At 42.4% G+C, this 21,443-nt stretch overlaps 1 protein-coding gene across 3 annotated transcripts; it reads right to left on the bottom strand.

Annotated features, from left to right (window-relative positions):
• Window positions 1-2,625: 2,625 nt before the first annotated feature.
• Eef1akmt2 (EEF1A lysine methyltransferase 2) lies at window positions 2,626-20,761 on the bottom strand. 3 transcript variants are annotated; one of them, XM_048338058.1, is made up of 6 exons: window positions 20,660-20,761; window positions 18,903-18,968; window positions 17,731-17,845; window positions 10,203-10,310; window positions 7,007-7,223; window positions 2,626-3,072 (listed from the first exon to the last, which is right to left on the bottom strand). In XM_048338058.1, the coding sequence occupies exons 1-6, from the start codon at window positions 20,737-20,739 to the stop codon at window positions 2,978-2,980; spliced, it is 681 nt and encodes a 226-aa protein (XP_048194015.1). In that variant the 5' UTR covers window positions 20,740-20,761; the 3' UTR covers window positions 2,626-2,977. The 3 variants fall into 3 exon arrangements, with proteins under 3 accessions (XP_048194015.1, XP_048194017.1, XP_048194016.1); XM_048338060.1 differs by having other exon boundaries at window positions 17,727-17,845; window positions 20,660-20,735; XM_048338059.1 differs by lacking the exon at window positions 20,660-20,761 and adding an exon at window positions 20,050-20,064 and having other exon boundaries at window positions 17,727-17,845.
• Between the last annotated feature and the right edge of the window lie 682 nt (window positions 20,762-21,443).

Here is a 21,443-nt window from a genome sequence, read left to right as displayed (position 1 = left end):
CCACTCCCATTGTGACAATATAATTAAAACTGAAAATAAACCACTCAAAAAAGGTTTTGTGTTTTTTTTGCCAGTTCTGGGACTTGAACTCAGGACCTGGGTGCTGTCCCTGAGCTGCTTTCTGCTCAAGGCTAGTAGTGCTCTACCTCTTGAGCCACAGCTCAAATACTTTCCTTTTCTGAGTACTGAGTACTTTTCTTCCTGGGGCTGGTTCGCAGATCTAAGCCTGAGTAGCTAGGATTACAGGTGTGAGTCACCAGCACCTGGCTCACTCAAACTTTTAAGAGTATTTATTTATTACTATATTCAATACCAAATGTAAAAAAAAAGCAGCAAAGACCAAATTGCCTCAATAAATTATAAAATTATATACTTATAGTTTAAGATCCCATGTCTCAAGTATGAAGCCCTGAGTTTAAACTTTGTAAATAAAAAAATAAATCCTATGTCTCATAAAACACAATTTTTTAAATTTAAACTGCCTAACATTTTAAAGTAATTCCTACCTTTTCTTTTCTTTTTTTCTTTTTTTGCCAGTCCTGGGGCTTGAACTCAGGGCCTGAGCACTGTCCCTGGCTTCTTATTGCTCAAGGCTAGCACTCTGCCACTTGAGCCACAGTACCGCTTCGGGCTTTTTCTATATATGTGGTGCTGAGGAATCGAACCCAGGGCTTCATGCATGCACGGCAAGCACTCGACCACAGGGCCATATTCCCAGCCCAATTTCTCACTTTTTATACATTAAAAGTTTTTCTAAACTTATTTTTCTTCACATTCCACAGAAATGGCTTTAGCTGCCTTATGCAAGGCAAGCAGTAGACTTAACAGTTAGGATTGATCTAAATGACTCATCCCACACCACCCTCAGAAAAGGAATGCAATTCTGGACTCATCCAGAACTGGAGGACAGTCACTAAATAAACAAAATTTGTTTTATAATCTACTAAGTCCCAAAGCTGAAAACCATCAATAGTTATATAACTTTTTAAGAACTTGAATAATGACTCCAAAACAAAATACTCCAAAATAGTACTTCAAGTACAAAGTGGCACTAAGTATTAATATAACTTACATTCCAAAGCAATATACATTCTCTCGAGCTACATGAGCCCTTAACCAGAATACTCATCTTTGTATCTTTGAGGGCTTATAAAACTGATACTCTCTTTCACAGAGAGTGTCAAAACTCAGTTCTTGATAGACGACAGGCAGCGGGATGGGGGAAAAACAAAATACTGAAGGGATAGCATTCAACTCAGCTGACAGATTAGCACTGCAAGCTATGAGTGATCAACACTAACAAGAGCTTGCAGAGCCCTCGGGGCCCAGCGTCACTAACTGAAGGCCACTAACTACACAGTAGTCTCAGTTGCTCCAGTGTCCTACAAAGGTACAGACTTGGCACCTGGGAGGCCGACTACGCTAGATAAAAACAGCCCTGGCTGTTTTGACCTTGGAGAAGTTTTCTTCTCTCAGTTTCAGTCTTCTTCTACGTAGAAACAAAAGTACTATATGCCTCAAAAAGAGAGAAGGATTCAGTGACTTAGTAAGCTAATATAGCTCATCATAGGCAAGCGAGCATATAACAACAATCCCTTAGTTCTCTTTTCTCCTATATTGCCCACTTAACCCTATGTGTAAAAGACAATCAGCTGCAAAATACATTCAATATTTCTTGATCAACTGAAAGCTTTCCCTAATTTTAATTATACACGTGGGGTCTGGGGATATGGCCTAGTGGCAAGAGCGCTTGCCTTGTATACTTGAAGCCCTGGGTTCATTCCTCAGCACCACATATACAGAAAATGGCCAAAAGTGGCGCTGTGACTCAAGTGGCAGAGTGCTAGCCTTGAGCAAAGAGAAGCCAGGGACAGTGCTCAGGCCCTGAGTCCAAGGCCCAGGACTGGCCAAAAAACAAACAAACAAAAAAAAAACTTAATTATACACGTGAAGACTAGGGAACTTTGTCCAGGTTTTTTTTTTTGCTTGCTTGGCCAGTACTAAGGCCTGCGCTCAGAGCCCCAGCTTTGCTCATGACTGTTCTACCACTTGAGCCACACGTCCACTTTTGACTTTTAGCTGGTTAACTGTAAACAAGCATCTCTCAGATTTATTTATTTTTTTGCCAGTCCTGGGGCTTGAACTCAGGGCCTAAGCACTGTCCCTGGCTTCTTTTTTTTTTTTTTTTTTTTTTTGCTCAAGGCTAGCACTCTACCACTTGAGCCACAGTACCACTTCTAGCCTTTTCTATTTATGTGGCAAGGAGGAATTGAACCCAAGGCTTCAGGCATGCTAGGTAAGCACTCTACCACTAAGCCATTTTGGCTTTTTTCTATGTGGTGCTGAGGAATCGAACCCAGGGCTTCATGTATGAGGCAAGCACTCTACCACTAGGCCATATTCCCAGCCCCCACCTCTCAGATTTATCTGCTCTGACTGGCTCCAAACTGAGATTCTCAGATACCAGCCTGTTGAGCCACTGATACACAAATAATTTTAAAAGTAACCACCACTCAATTCCAAATGCTATTTCTTATTACATTTCAGTCTAGTAAAATACTAAGCAAGCTGTTTTGATTATTCTGGCCCAGGAATAGTTTGGTCAAATCTTCATAAACAGACACCTACTATTCAATTTTAATCAAGGCAAAAAAAATAAGAATACATGCTTTTTGTGAATTTGTTTACTACTTTAAAGCTTTTAACTGTTTAGCAATTACAGGACATTATACCAGGCAAAAATAAAAATATTCATATCTCAAATACAAAATAATATTCAGAATTAATCTTGGTTAGCCTCTAAAAGCAACCCACTCACATGCTCATGATTTTTTTTAAATGATTTCTTTTTCACAGGTATTCCGACATATGTGTGCTGCATACTTACTAAGCATTTATTTGAACTTGCATTTTCTGTGACAGGTTGTTTTTCTGTATCACTTCTTTTAGAAAGCTATCTGAATTTGTCCAAGAAATCTCAAGTTTTTTGGAAAACCAATGATGCTACACTGTTCCCGGATCTGCCTCCAAAGCTGAATTTGGGTGTTGGCAGCTCTTCAAAAAGTTCAAATCCTGTCAGGAAAAAAATAAGACATATTTATTAGGGATTGAATCCCAGTAATGGTAAGTCTGTATTAACTCTGTACTCTCAAAACTATGTGTTTTCAAACTCTAAGAATTTATATATATATTTTCCACTCACGGCTGGTGCTCCATCATTTGAGTCATACCTCCAGTCCAGTGTGATAAGATTTTATTGCTGGAAAATATAGCTGCTATTAGTGGTGCTGTTGCTCAAGTTGTAGAGTGCTAGCCTTGAACACAAAGAGGCTCAGGGACAGAGTGAAGGCCCTGAGTTCAAGCACCATGACCGACAAAAAGAAAAAGAAAATAAATATAGCTGCTATGTATGGAGTACATGAGGAATACACACGTTTGGTTTGCAAAATGTTACATATACTTAAAATAAAAATGTTTACTAGAACAATGACAGTTGCTGAAGTTATTTTAAGGGAGGAGCAAGAAGAAGAGACAGAGAGATGGATTGCAAAAATGGAAATGTCACAAAGAAACCCCTCCTTGTACAAGTAATATATGCTAATACAAACCTTTTTTAATTTAAATTTTCAAGAAAAAATAAGAGATGTACTAATTTTCCAGGGCCTTCTTTAGCTCTCTGAACCTAACCCTACAGAAATTGTTATGTTTTCAAATATAACACACCAAGGGGCTAGGAATGTGGCCTGGTGGTAGTGATTGCCTCACATACACAAAGAAGCCCTGGGTTCAATTCCTCAGCATCACATATGTAGAAAAAGCCAGAAGTGGCGCTGTGGCTCAAGTGGCAGAGTGCTGGCCTTGAGCAAAAAGAAGCCAGGGACAGTGCTCAAGCCCTGAGTTCAAGCTTCAAGGCTGGCAAAAAATAAATAAATAAATAACCCATCAAAATCTGAACTAGCAGGTATACTGAAGTGATGGATATCAATCAGGGTTCCTTCTGCAGTAAAATAGTTTAAATTCAGTAGTTATGATAAAATAAAGTCCCTCGACATCAAATTTGAATGCTCTAATATTTGACAACTGATCCACAGCTGATCCACAATTGATCCATTAGCTTTCCTGAAGGAACTAGCAGCACAATGTGTTTATATTGTATGGACAGGGCTATTCAAAGATCAAAAGGAATGCAAGGTGTACTTTTCTTCTTTTTTTAATTCTGGGGTAGTGTGTTTTGAACTCAGAGCTTTGGGTTTGCTAAGTAGGCATTGTACCACTTGAGCCATGCCTCTCCAGTAAAGATTCATTTCAACAGTTGTATAAATGCTTATGTTTCAAATAAGGAAAGCAGAGAGTCTTAGAGGACCAGCGAGTGAAGCCTCATTCCCGGCCAACCTGAAAGCGGCTGGTGGTGAAGCTTTGGGCACTGCCTGCAGGGTTCTTTGCCACTGTCCTACATTTAACTCCAAACATCATTTTCTAGGAGACTTACGCCTGAAAAATGTCTTCAGTGGTACAATTATTTCTGAACATTTCCTGTTATAACATTTAGCTTAGGGGCTGGGGATATGGCCTAGTGGCAAGAGCACTTGCCTCGTATACATGAAGCCCTAGGTTCGATTCCCCAGCACCACATATACAGAAAATGGCCAGAAGTGGCGCTGTGGCTCAAGTGGCAGAGTGCTAGCCTTGAGCAAAGAGAAGCCAGGGACAGTGCTCAGGCCCTGAGTCCAAGGCCCAGGACTGGCAAAAAAAAAAAAAAAAAAAAAAAAAAAAAATTTAGCTTAATTCTCTACTTCTAAAACTGCACAAGAAGAGTTTACTCACTAGTTCTCAGACATAGACGTATTTCAACCAGACTACACTAGGCTAAAGTCTGTTCCTCATTATCAAAGACAGACAAATATGTTTTTGTCTGCTAGTTCCAGGGGTAAAAGAGAACACCTGTATTTAAAAACCAGGAAAGAAATGTGCCCAACACGATGTGGCTCTAAGTATTTATTAAAACTGCCAAGCTCCAGGAAGAGGGAGAGACTACTGATATGGAGCCTCAATAGTTGTGAAGGAAACAAACTAAACATAAAAGATAATAAAATTAATGGCATAAAATAAAACACAATAAATCACATGCAATCCTTGTTTTCCAGAGGCAATGGTAATGAAGCACAAGCTCACATTCCCAGCATTAAACACATCATGTTCTACATTCTAACCTTCTAAAGCCATTCAATGTACAAAAAAGGAAATGTGTTTAAGGGTTCTTCCTGCCTAGTCCCTTAATATCAAGAAGAAACCAAAACCTATGATAAAGTGTATCACTATGGTCATAAATAAAAGTGAGTAGTAAACTACTCTCTTGAGGTAACTGATTTCTCATTAGCTTGTGACAAGTGAGGCTCAAAATGTAACCAAACATTTAGTACAATATCATTTACTCAAAACCGCATCCTGAAAATTCCCATTGCTATTTTTTTTTTAAATGCTAACCTCAAAAGGAATACATAAAGGTTCTTTTCAAAATATTTCTCCGGAAATGCCTGTGTGCTGTATGAATAAATTGACACAGATAAAATATTTCTTAAAACAGCTGGGCTGAGTGCTAGTGGCTCACACCTGTAATCCTAGCTACTCAAAAGGCTGAGATTTGGCTGAGAATGTGGCTTAGTGGTAGAGCGCTTGCCTAGCATGCATGAAGCCCTGGGTTGGATTTCTCAGTACCACATAAACAGAAAAAGCCAGAAGTGGCACTGTGGCTCAAATGGTAGAATGCTACCCGCTACCCTTGAGCACAGAGAGGCTCACGGACAGTGCCCAAGCTCTGAGTTCAAGCCCCAGAAACAGAAAAAAAGAAGGAGAAGGAGGAGAAGGAGAAGGAGGAGAAGGAGAAGGAGAAGCAGCAGCAGCAACTGTTTATTTATGAACTGTGATTCAAAGCCAGTACAATTACCCAATGAAAAGTTGCAAGTGGAAACGTGGCTCAAAGGGTAAGAGCTTTAAGTTTTAAGCACAATGCTGAGATCACCCTAGCTGAGTTCAAGCCCCAGTACCAGCATAAAACACATACACATACATACATACACACACACACATACACACACACCTTAAAATATGCAAGAAACAGCCAGCAATAAAACTCAAAGTGGTCTGTGTATAGATTATAGATTTTCAATCTTCATAAGACCCAATTAGTAGACATAGCACTAATTACATTTGGCTAACCGGACAAAATAGATCCTGCCATGTCATCAAAATTGTGAAAAAGATAGAAAATATTTCCTCAAGAATTAGTAAGTTGCCAGAAGCTGCTGGCTCATGCCTCACAGCTTCTCAGGAAGCTGTAATCTAGGATTGTGGTTCAAAAGGTCCAAGGCCCTGAGTTCAAACCTCAGTACCAGCACCAAAATAAAGGAGGTATAAAAAAAAAAAAAAGAATTAGTAGGAAGAATTTCTACCAACTCCCAACATTTCTTTCTATTCAATCTTAAAGTAATTATACTATATATATTAAAGACATAACAAATTCTAACACCTTAATAACCAGTAGAACATGAAGTATCTAGAAAATTAAAACTCTCATCACGTCAAACCCCAGTATTGCAAAAGCAAAGAAACCCTCACATTATGTAAGATTTTTTAAAAATTCCATTTGCATTATTACAGATCTGCCAGTTAAATCAGTACAGTGAAGTCAAAAGCATAACACACATGCTTTTGACTATCTAACTAATAGATTGTACAGCTTAAATAAAAAATTGAATTGCTTAAAGAATTTGATTTTTATGGGCTCATAAATTTTAGTACTTAATTGCCAGAATTTCTGGAAAAAACAAAAACGTTAAAGGCATCTGTGCTTTGCATATATACTTAAAAGTTATTACTAAGGTCATTAATAAGAAAGAAAAGCAGGCAATTCCCACAAATAGCAATGTAAAACACAGGGAAGAAAAATCCTACCTAAACACGAGAACTTAAGGTAAATGTGCACTTAAAACACCATGCAGCCACTTACCTTCACAGAATTCATCCAGCAACTCTTCCTTGGTCCAATTACAAGAGGTTATTAGAAAAAAGCCTTTTACTTTCAACACCTCAGAGAGCGATTTCACATACTGCTTCCTCTTCTCAGTCGCATTGTCAGGATTAAGGCTTATGGCATCAAAAGTCCCTTTGTCAACACAAATATGAAATCCAGATAGCTTTGAGGAAAGATTCAAAAAGTCTTCTACCTATATTAAAAATCATATCTATGTGAGATCGATTAACACAATAGAATTTAAGTGACAAGGCATAAAAGGATATGGATAAAGTGGCTTATACTGGGCACTGGTGCCTCATGCCTGAATTCCTAGCTATTCAGGAAGCTGAGATCAGAGGACTAAGGTTCAAAGCCAGCCTGAGTAGGAAAGTCCTTGAGACACTTATATCCAATTACATATTAAAAAGCAACAAGTAGAGATGTGGCTCAAATGGTAGAGTACTAGCCTTGAGGGAAAAAGCCAAAGGACAGCACCAAACCCTGAGTTCAAGCCACATTACAAGCATTTTTAAAAGGGGCATCTTACATATAATAAACATATTTTCAACTTTATAGCTAAATTTTATGAGCTTCATTCCAAGATCATTAAAGCCAAGATTAGTAAGAAGGGTTGTCAAGTGTTTCCTGGACATTATAAATCTCAACACATTTGGAAACAAACCACAGCCAGGAATACAGCCCAAATAATGACAACACATGGCACTCATAGGCCTGGGTTATTAAAAAAAAAAAAAAAAGGTTGTTTCTCTCAAAAAGTAAAATATTTGACATATTTACCAACATGACAAAAAGTATCTGGAACTCAGGTCAATGGCAAAGATTTTAAGCTCATATTCCTAGTTGTGTAAACTAAAGAAACCATAGAACAACACAAGTTCTTCTGTTATGACTGGAAGTTTACAAAGCCATTAATGAATGAAATGAAGCTTAGGAAATTAAGTGTAGTCAGTTAGTCTGGTAAAAATCATGTACTTTAGAGGCTTTTAGTCATATAACATCATCCTATTTTCAGTAACCTGATATAATTTAAGCATCTGAAACAGTGAGCTGCCTCAATTTTATAACCTATTTATTTGCAAGTTACTCAGTCTGTGGGACTCATTCATAGCAAAAGAAAACTAAGGCATAACAATAAAGAAATGAAAAAAAAAAAAAAAGAAAACTAAGGCATAAGAAGTTAGGAGGGGCTGGGGATATGGCCTACTGGCAAGAGTGCTCGCCTCATATACATGAAGCCCAGGGTTCAATTCCCCAGCACCACATATACAGAAAATGGCCAGAAGTGGCGCTGTGGCTCTAGTGGTAGAGTGCTAGCCTTGAGCAAAAAGAAGCCAGGGACAGTGCTCAGACCCTGAGTCCAAGCCCCAGGACTGGCCAAAAAAAAAAGGAGTTAGGAAAACTGCCAGGCACCAGGGGCTCACATATATAATCCTAGCTACTCAGGCGACTGAGATCTCAGGATCACAGTTCAAAGCCAGCTGGGCAGAAAAGTCTGTGACACTCTTATTTCCAACTAACCACCCAAAAACTGGAAGTGGAACTGTGGCTTAAGTACTACAGTGCTAGCCTTGAGCAAAAAAGCTCTGGGACAGTGTCCAGGTCCTGAGTTCAAGCCAAAGGAAGGGAGGGAGGGAAGGAAGGGAAAAAGCTGCTCTTATGGCAAGGAATGATGGTAGCTTACACATGGCAGGCAGAAGTTGAAATGTCAAGGGATGATCACATCCCTGATACATTCTGAAAATAAAAGGTTAACTGGACACTGGATTAAAGGAAAGAGAAGAATCAAAGATGATTCCTCGGCCTTTGAGAAGCCATATTAGTGCAACAAAGTGATAGATGAGTAATTCTGAGAAGGGCAGGTTTAATGAGGAAACCAGAGTTTTACTTTGGACTAAGCAAGTGAAATTTTAGAGTAGGCAGCTTTTATATAATTCTAGAATTCAGGCACGAGGCCTGGGCTAAACATATAAACGTAAGAATCAGCTTCTCACAGATACTATAACACAAAAATAAAGTAAGTAGGGGCTGGGAATATGCCCTAGTGGTAGAGTGCTTGCCTCGTATACATGAAGCCCTGGGTTCGATTCCTCAGCACCACATATATAGAAAAAGTGGCGCTGTGGCTCAAGTGGTAGAGTGTTGGCCTTGAACAAAAAGAAGCCAGGGGCAGTGCTCAGGCTGAGTTTAAGCCCCAAAACTGGCAAATATAAACAAACAAATAAGTAAATAAATAATCTTTGATGACATTATACCGTTCTATGTATGTGTACCCTTTTGATCTGGTCAATATATAATTGAATATCAAGTGGCTTTAATGTGCTGATCCTGAGGCTTGAATTCAGGGTCTGGGCACACTATCCCTCAGCTTTTTTGCTCAAGGCTAATGCTCTCCCACTTGAACAACAGCTCCACTCGTAGCTCATTCAGTGGTTATTTACAGATGATAATCTCAGACTTTCCTGCCCAGGATAGTCTGAGATTACAGTCATGAGCCACCAGAGCCATTACCAAGTGTTTTTTTACAAACATGAATACAGTATACAACAAAGAACACTAATTTCCCTAAACTGACTAGATTAAATATTTAATAGTTACTTTAAGATGTTTCAATTTTGATTATATCGAATCTAAATGACATCAGCATCTAATGTACTTTCGAAAAGATTAAAACTATAACTTCGAATGTAAATAAAATTATCCCCAGGTGCTGGTAGCTCATGTCTTTTCTTTTTTTTTTTTTTTTTTGCCAGTCCTGGGGCTTGGACTCAGGGCCTGAGCACTGTCCCTGGCTTCTTTTTGCTCAAGGCTAGCACTCTACCTCTTGAGCCACAGCGCCACTTCAGTTTTTTCTGTTTATGTGGTGCAGAGGAAGCGAACCCAGGGCTTGATGCATGCAAGGCGAGCACTCTACCACTCACATTCCCAGCTCCGCTTGTGCCTATTTTCCTAGCTAATTATAAGGCTGAGATCTGAAGATCACAGCTTGAAGCCAGGAAAGCCCATAAGGCTATCTCCAAATAAGTACTAAAAAAAGCTGGAAATGTAGCTGTGGCTCAAGTGGGAAAGCACTAACCTTGAGCAAAAAAGCAAAGAGATAGCGTCCAATCCCTGAGATCAAACCCCAGGACTGGCACTAAATAAATAAATAAATAAATAATATTATAGTTACCTTCAACTTAATGTTAGATAAACCTTCTTTCTCTATAATACTTCCAGAAAGCTGAATTGCAGAAGGAGAGTAATCAATTCCAGTAATATTACAGAAACCAAGTTTTGCCTAAAGACAGAGAAATATTTTAGCTTAAAAGTTTTAATATAATGTTTACATTAGTACAATATTCCATTAATACAAGGTTATTTTAATTTTCTCAAGGATCAAATGACATAATATCCAGTAATGGAGAATGTTTAAATCTGATTAAAGAGGGGCTTGGGGATATGGCCTAGTGGCAAGAGTGCATGCCTTGTATACATGAGGCCCTGGGTTCAAGTCCCCAGCACCACATATATAGAAAACGGCCAGAAGTGGCGCTGTGGCTCCAGTGGCAGAGTGCTATCCTTGAGCAAAAAGAAACCAGGGACAGTGCTCAGGCCCTGAGTCCAAGGCCCAGGACTGGCAAAAAAAAAAAAAAAAAAAATCTGATTAAAGACATTAAAGAAAAACCAAAAGCTTAACTTTATATGACAATTCAATTGCTTTCATAATATTTGATTTCTTTTTCAAAAGGAAATTAACTTTCTCAAAGAAGACAATATGTATGTAGCAGCCCTAAGGCAAAAAATGTAATGTTAATTTCTGATGCTAATATACCTCAATTCACATATAAATTTATCATAAATTTTATCCAATTATGTTATATGAATAAACTGAATGCATGAAATGCATATGCACTAAGTTGTTAATTCTAAACTCTCCCTTCAGTGTAATTACATTTCATATATCCCACTAGGTCTCAGCCACACTGTGAAATATTAAGATCCCTAAGGAATTTCAACCCTAAGTAGCGGAATCCTAAGCTAAACTTAAGGAACACAAATACAAATTATTGTCCCCAAAGAGCACTTGCTGATTTCTGTCTGTTTTTTTCAGAGAAGGTCTAACTGTACAGCCCAGGCTGGCCTTGAACTCACTATCTTCAGCCTCAGATGACCTCGGCCTACTAAATGGTAGGATTATAGGCACGCACTACCATGCCTAGCTTCATTTTTATTTTTACCTTAAAGGCTAATATTCTCCTTTTCTAATGCAGGTTTCCTATCCTTTTAACTCTCCTTGTCTTCTACTCTCTGAGACTTGTTTTTTAAACAGTACTTGGGTGTTAGGGTAGTGAGCACTTGCCTCCATTCTTGCTTCTCACTGGTTATTATTTAGAGTCTAACTTCCCATCTGCACTTCCCTTCCTTGTTAGGATCAAAGGTACTCACTACTATATACATCTTCCCTTAGTGGAGATGGAGATGAAGAGACTTCCATGTCCAGGTTGGCCTGGAATCAAGAACCTCCCTATCGGGACTGGGAATATGGCCTAGTGGTAAAGTGCTCGTCTCCTATACATGAAGCCTGGGTTCAATTCCTCAGCACCATATATATAAAAAAAGCCAGAAGTGGCGCTGTGGCTCAAGTGGTAGGAATTTGGCTCAGTTGTAAACTTTAACAAGGAAGCAAACAATAATAGAACTGGAAAGTGCAATAATAAAATTTAAAAGCTTGGCTGGGCATTGGTGGCTAATGCCTGTAATCCAGCTACTCAGGAAGCTGAAATTTGAGAATAAGGTTCGAAACTAGCCAGGTAGAAAAGTCCATGAGACACTTACCTCCCATTAGCCAGTAAGATGCTAAAAGTAGAGAGAAATGTGGCTCAAGAGGCAGAGCACCAGCCTTACACATAAAAGCCAAGCAAGCTGGGCATTGGTAGTTCATGCCTGTAGTCCTGACTACTCAGAAGGCTGTGATCTGAGGATCCCAGTTCAAAGCCAGCCCAGGCAGTAAAGATAGTGAGACTCTTACCTCCAATTAACCAACAGAAAACCAGAAGTGGAGCTATGGCTCAAAGTGGTAGAGCCTTGAACAAAAGAGCTCAAGGACAGTGCACAGGCCAAGTTCAAGCCTTATAACCAACAACAACAAAAAAGACAAGTGAGAATGTGAGAGTAGGAGAGTGTGAATTCAAACACCAGTACCAGCACAAAAATAATTAAAAACTCAAGGATAGGCCTGGTAGATTAAACTAAAATAATAATAATTTAGGGCTGGAAATGTGGCTTAGTGGTAGAGTGCTTGCCTCTCATCCTTGAATCCTGGGTTCAATTCCTCAGTACCATATAAACAGAAAAAGCTGGAAGTGGTACTGTGGCACAAATGGTAGAGCACTAGCCTCAAGTACAGAGAGGCTTAGGGACAGAACTCAGGCCCTGAGTTGAAGCCCCGGGACCAGCAAGAAAAATAATACTAATAATAAATTAAAGTCAGAGACTAGGCATGGTGATATATATCTGACATCCTAGACCTGGGCAACAGAAGCCAGAGGATTTTGAGTTTGAGGTCACTCTGCGGGGTGGGGGGGGGGGGGGGGGGATGAGACTGTCTTAAAAACAAACAAGAACCAAAAATGTTTTAAAAGTAAGTCCGGTGCTGGCAGCTCAGACCTAGAATCCTATCTACTCAAGAAGTTGAGACTTGAAGGATCAAAGTTCAAAGCTAGCCTGGGCAGAAAAGGCTGTAAGACTCCATCTCCAATTAACTAGCCAAATTCCAGGTTGAAGACAATGGCTCAAGTCCTAGAAGCCAGCTGTAGTAAGAAGGCCAAGTGAGAATAAGGTCCTGAGTTCAAGCTCCAGTACTGGTGCACACACATACACACACAAAGTTAATACAATGAAAATGTACTAAATATAAGCAAAGACTGAGGATTGTTTACATAACAGAAAGGGAGATAACCAAACATTACATGTTCTATGTTATATATGAAAATGTACACCACCACCTACTAAGTTTATTTGTCTAGCTCCTCAAAAAAGTGAACTTAAAATCTCTGAATCAAGAATCAGCAAACTGTTCCCATAAAGAAACAATGAATACTTTAGGCTTTGCCAGCCATATGGTCTGTGTTACAACTACTTAGCTCCACCACAGAGGCACTTAAGCAACCATAGACATTATATAAACGAGCAGACATGGCTGTGTTCCCATAAATATTTATTGGAATAAGGGAAGTCCAGATTTGAGTCATATATCATAGTTTGCTGAACTATATGCTAGGGTTTTTTGTTTGTTTGTTTGTTTGTTTGCCAGTCCTGGGGCTTGAACTAGGGCCTGGGCACTGTCCCTGAGCTTCTTTGCTCAAGGCTAGCACTCTGCCACTTGAGCCACAGCGCCACTTCCAGTTTTTTCTGTATATGTGATACTGAGGACTTGAACCCAGGGTTTCATGCATGTGAGGCAAGCACTCTATCACTAAGCCACATTCCCAGCTCTATATACTAGTTCTAACTTCCAACCTACAGACAATCTAGGGAGCAGAAAACATATTAAATGATACTACAGAAGTGAATCCAGAAAGTCAGCAATGTAGAAAGCATGTAAAACAAGCAGACTAGTAAACTACCTTGGACAATAAATAGAATGAATAAAAAGCATGACCCAGCTGGCTAAAAGAAATGCACTCAAGCCAGGCACCAGTGGCTCACGCCTGTAATCCTAACTTCTTAGGAGACTAAGATCTGAGGATTGTGGTAGCCAGGGCAGAAAAGTCCCTGTGAGACTCTTATCTCCACTTAACCATTTAAAAACTGGAAGTGGAGCTGTGCTCAAAGTGGGAGAATGCTAGCCTTGAGCTCAGGGACAGTGCCCAGACCCTCAATTCAAGCCCCACAAACAACAAAAAGAAAAAGAAAACTTACTTCAAATATAATCGTGTAGGTAGGCTAAAAGGAAGATAGAATAATACACCATGGCAAAACTTTTAACCAAGAAAGAGCCAAACATCACACCCACAAAAGAGGGCTCTATAAAAAAAAAAAAAAAAGACAGACCATAGGCTAGGAAGCCTGTGGCTCACACTAGTAATCCTAGCTACTCAGGAGATTGAGATCTGAGGATTTTGGTTCGAAGCTAACCTAGTGGGGGGCAGGAAAGCTCATGAGGCTCTAATTTCCAATTAAGCACCAAAAAAAAAAAAAAAAAAAAGAGCTGGCAGTGGACCTCAGGTTCGAGTGGTAGAGCATTAGCCTTGAGCAAAAAAGCCCAGAGACACTGCCCAGGCCGAGTTCAAGCTCCAAGATTGACAATTTTAAAAAGGCTGATGCACAGACAGAGAGACATAAACTACAGCAAACTAACAGTTCCTCAAGTGACTAAGCAATTCTACTCCTACGTATATACCCGACAAAAGTGACAACATATCTCCACACAAACTTTTAAAGCAGCATTTTTTTTTTTTTTTTTTTTTGCCAGTCCTGGGGCTTGGACTCAGGGCCTGAGCACTGTCCCTGGCTTCCTTTTTGCTCAAGGCTAGCACTCTGCCACTTGAGCCACAGCGCCCCTTCTGGCCATTTTCTGTATATGTGGTGCTGGGGAATTGAACCCAGGGCCTCACGTATACAAGGCAAGCACTCTTGCCACTAGGCCATATCCCCAGCCCAAAGCAGCATATTTCTTATAACAGCCAAAAAGTGGAAACAACTTAAATACCCACCAATCAACATATGAATAAACAAACGGTGGTAAGTCAGTACAATAGAGAATCATTTGCCATAGAAGGAAAGAAGTTCAAACACACTACAGTATAGTGTAGTCGGGCTCTGATGGCTAATAACTGTAATTCTATAGCTACACGGGAGGGTGAGATCTGAGGATAGGGTTTAGAAGCTAGCCTAGGAAAACAAATCCTGGAGACTCTTATCTCCAATTAGCCAGGGGAAAAAAGCCTGGAAGTACCAGACAGTGGTGGCTCATGCCTGCAATCCTAGCTACTCGGGAGGCTAAGACCTGTGCAGGAAAGTTCACGAGACTTTTTTTTTGGCCAGTCCTGGGCCTTGGACTCAGGGCCTGAGCACTGTCCCTGGCTTCTTCCCGCTCAAGGCTAGCACTCTGCCACTTGAGCCACAGCGCCGCTTCTGGTCGTTTTCTGTATATGTGGTGCTGGGGAATCGAACCTAGGGCCTCGTGTATCCGAGGCAGGCACTCTTGCCACTAGGCTATATCCCCAGCCCCTCACGAGACTCTTTATCTCCAATTAAGCACCAAAAAAGCTGGAAGTGGGACTGAGGCTCAAGCGGTGGAACACACTAGCACTGAGCAAAAAAAGCTCAGGGACAGCACACAGGAAGGCCCTGAGTTCAAGCCCTATGACACACACAAAAAAAAAACCCGGAGGCACATGACTCAACTAAGAGGGCCAGCCTTGAGTGAAATAGTGAAACAGGGGCATCATAAGACCCCCCCCAATGAGTTCAGATCCTGGTACCAGCACAAAAATAAAGAAGTCATGCTAGGAACTGTGGCTATAACTCAGTGGTAAGAGCATGTAAAAAAACAGCACTGTTGAGAATATATACAAAGGGAAAGAAGCCTGACAAGAAAACACATATAAAATGTCTAAACAGACAAATGCACAGAGCCAGAAAGTCTACTAGTGGTGAGGGCTAAAGAGAATGGAGCACTGGGGATGAATGTGGAAGAACAGGATTCCTTTTTTGGAATGACCAAAAAAAAAAAAAAATCTTCCTGAATTAAGATGATGGCTGAACAACTTTGTAAATATACTAGAAGAGAATTAAACTGTATTCTTTAAAAAGGGTAAATTCTATGATAAACTAATTACATCTCAATTTAAGTTTAAAAAGTTAACTTTTTTTTTTTGGTACAAGGGCTTAAACCCAGGGACCTTCCAGTTGGCATGCTTGTACTATACCTCTTGAACTACCTCTCTAGCCCAACGTTTAGCTGACTGATTTGAGATGTCTCAGACTTTCTGCCGGGGGCTGACTAGCCTTGGGCTAACATCAATCTTACAATATTTTCAAAAAATAGAATCCTATGTAACCACACTAGCATAACCTAACACCAAAACCTGACAAGTACACGAAAGAAAAACTCATGCCAGGCACCGGTGGCTCACGCCTGTAATCCTACCTACTCAGAAGACTGAAATCTGAGGATTGCAGTTCAAAGCCAGCCTGGGCAGGAAAGTCAGTGAGACTCTTATCTCCAATTATCCACCAGAAAACCAGAAGTGGCACTGTGGCTCAAGCAGTAGAGTGCTAGCTTTGAGCTGAAGAGCTTAGGGACAGTGCCCAGGTCCAGAGTTCAAACCCCATGACCAACAACAACAACAACAAAAAAAGACTACCATCCAAATGCCAGAATTCTGATGTGTACACAGAAGAAAACTGCCTTAAAGCCAACCACAGTGGTGCACATCTATAATCTCAGCACTTGGGAGGACACAGAAGGATTGAATTTAAAGTCAGCCAGGGCCGTATACTAAATTCCAGGCCAGCCTAGGCTACAGATCAAGACCCTATCTATAAAAGTAATGGAAGGAAGAGAAGGGGAGAGGGGAAGAAGGAGGGAAGGAAAGAAAAAAAGAAAGAAACCTCAGACCCACTCTTCAGAAAGAGACCAATTTGCCTTATCAACTTGTTTTCTATAGGCTCCCATCCTGCTAAATGGTGCCCACCCATACTGAGGGGGATTTTTTTCAATCTATTCCATCTAGACTCAGAGATTAATCTCTTCTGGAAACAACCTTACGGACACTCAAAATAATGCTAACCCACATTTCTTAGTCTTCATTCCACCTAACAGGACACGACTAGATCAGAAACATACATACTAATCCTTTCCCCAGAATTTAGTTTTCAACTCCATGTATTTAGTCTTTTTTACCAACAAAAACTGAAGTTTTCAAGATTTGGAGTTCAAAGATTTTAACATCCAGAATTTTAACACTTCAAAATTTGATTTTGGGGATTGTACAAGTTTAAGGATTTTTTTTTTTTTTTTTTTTTTTTGGCCAGTCCTGGGCCTTGGACTCAGGGCCTGAACACTGTCCCTGGCTTCCTTTTTTTTTGCTCAAAGCTAGCACTCTGCCACTTGAGCCACAGCACCACTTCTGGCCGTTTTCTGTATATGTGGTGCTGGGGAATCGAACCCAGGGCCTCATGTATACGACGCAAGCTCTCTTGCCACTAGGCCATACCCCCAGCCCAAGTTTAAGGATTTTTAACGTCTGGGATTTCAATACTCAGGGTTTTACCCTTCAAGATTATGAATGGCACCACTCATTTCTTTTGTGTGTGTTTTTTTTTTTTTTTTTTTTTTGGCCAGTCCTGGGCCTTGGACTCAGGGCCTGAGCACTGTCCCTGGCTTCTTCCCGCTCAAGGCTAGCACTCTGCCACTTGAGCCACAGCGCCGCTTCTGGCCGTTTTCTGTATATGTGGTGCTGGGGAATCGAACCCAGGGCCTCGTATATCCGAGGCAGGCACTCTTGCCGCTAGGCTATATCCCCAGCCCGGCACCACTCATTTCTTACAATCCATTCGGCCTCCCTTTTGTATCACATGACTACTCAAAGTAAGTGATACAACTGCTTTACTACTTTATAATTAGACGGTTAGTACCCTCTATTGCAAAACATTTTAAATTTTTAAATTTTTAAATTTAGCTGAAACATGTGAATACTAAAAGTACCAACAAGTTCAACCAGGAAAACACCATTTCCAGTTCCAATATCAAGCACTGAAGCATCCAGTGGAATCTTGTGTTTCTGTATCCACCTTATAACTCGATTCATACTCTCTTCCCCAAACCTGTCAGAAACAGAATGACATAGAGCAAAAGTTATAACTACATTCCACTTAAGCTGTTTATAGAATATGCCCAAGTACGTCTTTCTTGAAAGTGAGTAATAGTATTTGTGATTGTTTAAGCTTTGCATCTATTATTATTTAGACAATAGCACCTCCAAATATAGAACAAAAATAGATAAGAATGTTATTAATCAATATTCCTGTATATCAGCATTAACTTTCGAGAATATCAGCATTAACTTTTGAAATGTTCATGTTGTCCTGAACATACTGAAAAATGATAACAACAGAATGAAGATAATTTCCTAATATTGTGATCAATTGAAATCTGGGTCATTAAGAAAGAAGGGGGCTGGGGATATGGCCCAGTGGCAAGAGTGCTTGCCTCCTACACATGAAGCCCTGGGTTCAATTCCCCAGCACCCTATATACAGAAAACGGCCAGAAGTGACGCTATGGCTCAAGTGGCAGAGTGCTAGCCTTGAGCAAAAAGAAGCCAGGGACAGTGCTCAGGCCCTGAGTCCAAGCCCCAGGACTGGCAAACAAAGAAAGAGAAAGAGGGAGGGAGGGAGGGAGGGAGGGAGGAAGGAAGGAAGGAAGGAAGGAAGGAAGGAAGGAAGGAAGGAAGGAAGGAAGGAAGGAGCGAGCTGGACACTAGTGGCTCACACCCGTAATCCTAGCTACTCAGGAGGCTTAGGTCTGAGAGTCTCAGTTTGAAGCCAGCCCAGGCAGGAAAGTCCATGAGACTCTCATCTCCAATTAACCACTAGAAAACCAGAAATGGCCCTGTGGCTCCAAGTGGTAGAGCGTTAGACTTGAACAAAAGAGCTCAGGACAGCACTCAGGTCCTGAGTTAAAGCCCAGGACTAGCACATAAAACAAAAAAAGAGAGAAATACTTTAAATCTAATCTACCCACTTAAGCCACACTCTGCCCAGAGTTCCCAAGTCTTAGGTAGGCTTTCTTTGGTATAAATGCAAATACCCCCCCCTTTCCCCCACTCTCTCTATATATACACACATTCTGGATAATAATTGATCTTTTATTCCTAACTTACCAGATTTCTCCTGTATCTCCATATTCTTGGAACATCTGAAGTTCTCTCTCATAGACAGCATCCCAACTATGTAAAAGAAAAGTAAAGCAAGATTCTAGAATTTAAGGGATGTTTCCAACACATTACCACACTATTTAAAACATTCTTAGTGTTACCAATAAGTACATAGGGGCTGGAGATACGGCCTAGTGGCAAGAGTGCTTGCCTCCTATACATGAAGCCCTGGGTTTGATTCCCCAGCACCACATCTATAGAAAACGACCAGAAGAGTGGCGCTGTGGCTCAAGTGGCAGAGTGCTAGCCTTGAGCAAAAAGAAGCCAGGGACAGTGCTCAGGCCCTGAGTCCAAGGCCTAGGACTGGCCAAAAAAAAAAAAAAAAAAAAAAACCAATAAGTACATAAAGCTAAATCTCTCAACATCCTTGGGTGAGAAGAATGAAAAGTAGAGTACTTTTTTGCATGTATAGTACCTAGAGTACGATACATTAAAAAAAATGCTACATAAACGTTAGCTTTGAAAGAGCACAAAGAAACAATTGTCCAAGGAAGGATCTGTTAAGTCCCAGAGGCCAGTTCAAAACTTGACTGTAAGCCACGTGTCACCGGCTCACACTTGTCATCCTAGCTATTCAGGAGTCTGAGATCTGACAGTCATGGTTCAAAGCCACCCACGCAGGAAAAGTCCATGACATTCATCTTCAATTAACCACCAAAAAGCCAGAAGTAGAGATATGGCTCAGATGGTAGGATGCTAACCGGGACAGGCATTAAAAAAAAAAGAAAGGAAGAAAAGAAAAGAGGGCCTTCAATGACCACTAGGCGTCAACTTCAATTTACTATACTCCTAAGACATTTTTGTTCTTAAAATGTTACAAAGAGCTGGTCCCAGGCGCCAGTAACCCTGTAACCCTGGCTACTCAGGAGGCTGAGATCTGAGGATCACGGTTCAAAGCCAGACCAGGGAGCGAAAGAGCTCAGGCCCGGAGTTCAAGCCCCATGACCGCCCCCCCCCCACCACCAAAAAAATCTAAATTACAAAGAAAAAGGAATGGAGATATTTAAGCTGTACATGGGTCTGGTTAAGTAAAATCTGAGTTCAAGCCTCGGCACCAGCACAAGAACAAGTCAACGAATAGCTCATCACACACCCGACCGACGGTCCCGGCGCGGAGCAGTCGGTGGTGAGTGGGAACCCATCGGCTGTTCACGATGACGGCCCACTGAGGACGAGACTGGCTCCAAGCTCGAACTCGGGGGGCTCCCGGCCTCGGTCATTACAACCCCAGCTACTGGGGAGCAGGAGGCAAGGAAGGGGGGTGGGGAACTGCCGGCTGGAGGACGGCCACGTGGAGGCGGTACCCCAGAAACCAGCGGCAAAGGCCGCGGGAGTACCCGGTCCCCAGCACCTCCCTCCAAAGGAAACCAGGCCGGCCTCGGCCCCCCCCCCCCGCCCGCCCTCCCGCGCGTCCCGGCGCGGCGCTCGGGCCCCCCCATCCCCCCACCCCAGGCCGCGGCCTCCACCCTCGCCCCCTCCGGGAGCCCCGCCGCCGCCCCTCTCGGCCCGGCCGGCCGGGTGAGGTTCCAGACCCGCCGCACACGCCAGGCCGCCCCGGCGCGCTCCGCACACCCTCGGAAGCCGGCTCCCCGCGGGGGCGGCGGCTCCCGGCCCACCGCCACCCCCACTCCCCCCCCACCCCCGCCCCGGTCACGGTCCCCATCCCGGCGCGCTCCCCCGCCCCCCCCCCGCGCCGCACTCACTGCTCCCGGGTCCCCAGCGCCGACGGGACGAAGCCGCCGCCCTCGGCCACAGCGCCGCCGCCGTCCGCGCCCGCGCTCATCCCGCCCGGCCGCCCGGCCGCCCGCCGCTCAGGTGAACCGCGGGGCCGCCGTCGAGACGCGGCCGGGCTAGAGCGGCCCGCGGGCCGGGCTGCTCTAGGCGGGCGGGCGGCGCCTCTCCACTGCTCCGGGCCGCGGTGGGAGCCGCGGCGGGGGCCCCGCGCCGGAGTCAGGGGCTTCCGACGCCCTCGGCACCCTCCTCCTCCTCCTCCTCCTCCTCCTCGGGGACCGCCGCCCCAAAGTGACCGCCCGGAGGATCGCAGGCTGGAACACAGGCGGGGCTGGGAGTACGGCCTAGGGGTAGAGTGCTGGCCTTAGGTTCCGGGCCTCTGCACCACCTAGGTCGAAAATGCCAGAAGTGGTGCTGGGGCTCGGTGGCTCGAGAGGTGAGCCAGGGACAGTGCTCAGGTCCTGAGTTCAAGCCCCAGGGCTGGCCAAAAAAGAAAAAAGAAAGAAGGTGGGGGGGGAGTATTGAAACAAAAAAGGAAAAAGAAAGAGGCATCTGAGCACTTCTGGTTTGATGTAGCACCAATGTTCAGAGAAATGAATACCCTGTCCACACACACACACACACACACACACACACACACACACACACACACATTAGCCAATAGAAATCAGGATGTTGTAACAGAAAGACTGATACAGTGACAGGATATCTGGGTAATGTCTGTCACTGACATTTGCCTCTTGTTCTGACCTCGGT

The sequence above is a fragment of the Perognathus longimembris genome, chromosome 2 (genome assembly GCF_023159225.1).
Source record: "Perognathus longimembris pacificus isolate PPM17 chromosome 2, ASM2315922v1, whole genome shotgun sequence".
Lineage (NCBI taxonomy): Eukaryota > Metazoa > Chordata > Mammalia > Rodentia > Heteromyidae > Perognathus > Perognathus longimembris.
This window is presented reverse-complemented; position numbering and strand designations above follow the sequence as displayed.

Excerpts from the sequence above, each read along its gene's own strand:
- Eef1akmt2 (XM_048338058.1), bottom strand. The coding sequence starts at position 20,739 with ATGAGCGCGGGCGCGGACGGCGGCGGCGCTGTGGCCGAGGGCGGCGGC. Across the intron at positions 17,846-18,902 it reads GGAGATACAGGAGAAATCTG|GTTTGGGGAAGAGAGTATGA; the intron begins GTAAGTTAGGAA and ends TGTTTCTGACAG. Across the intron at positions 3,073-7,006 it reads GCTGGATGAATTCTGTGAAG|GATTTGAACTTTTTGAAGAG; the intron begins GTAAGTGGCTGC and ends TTTTCCTGACAG.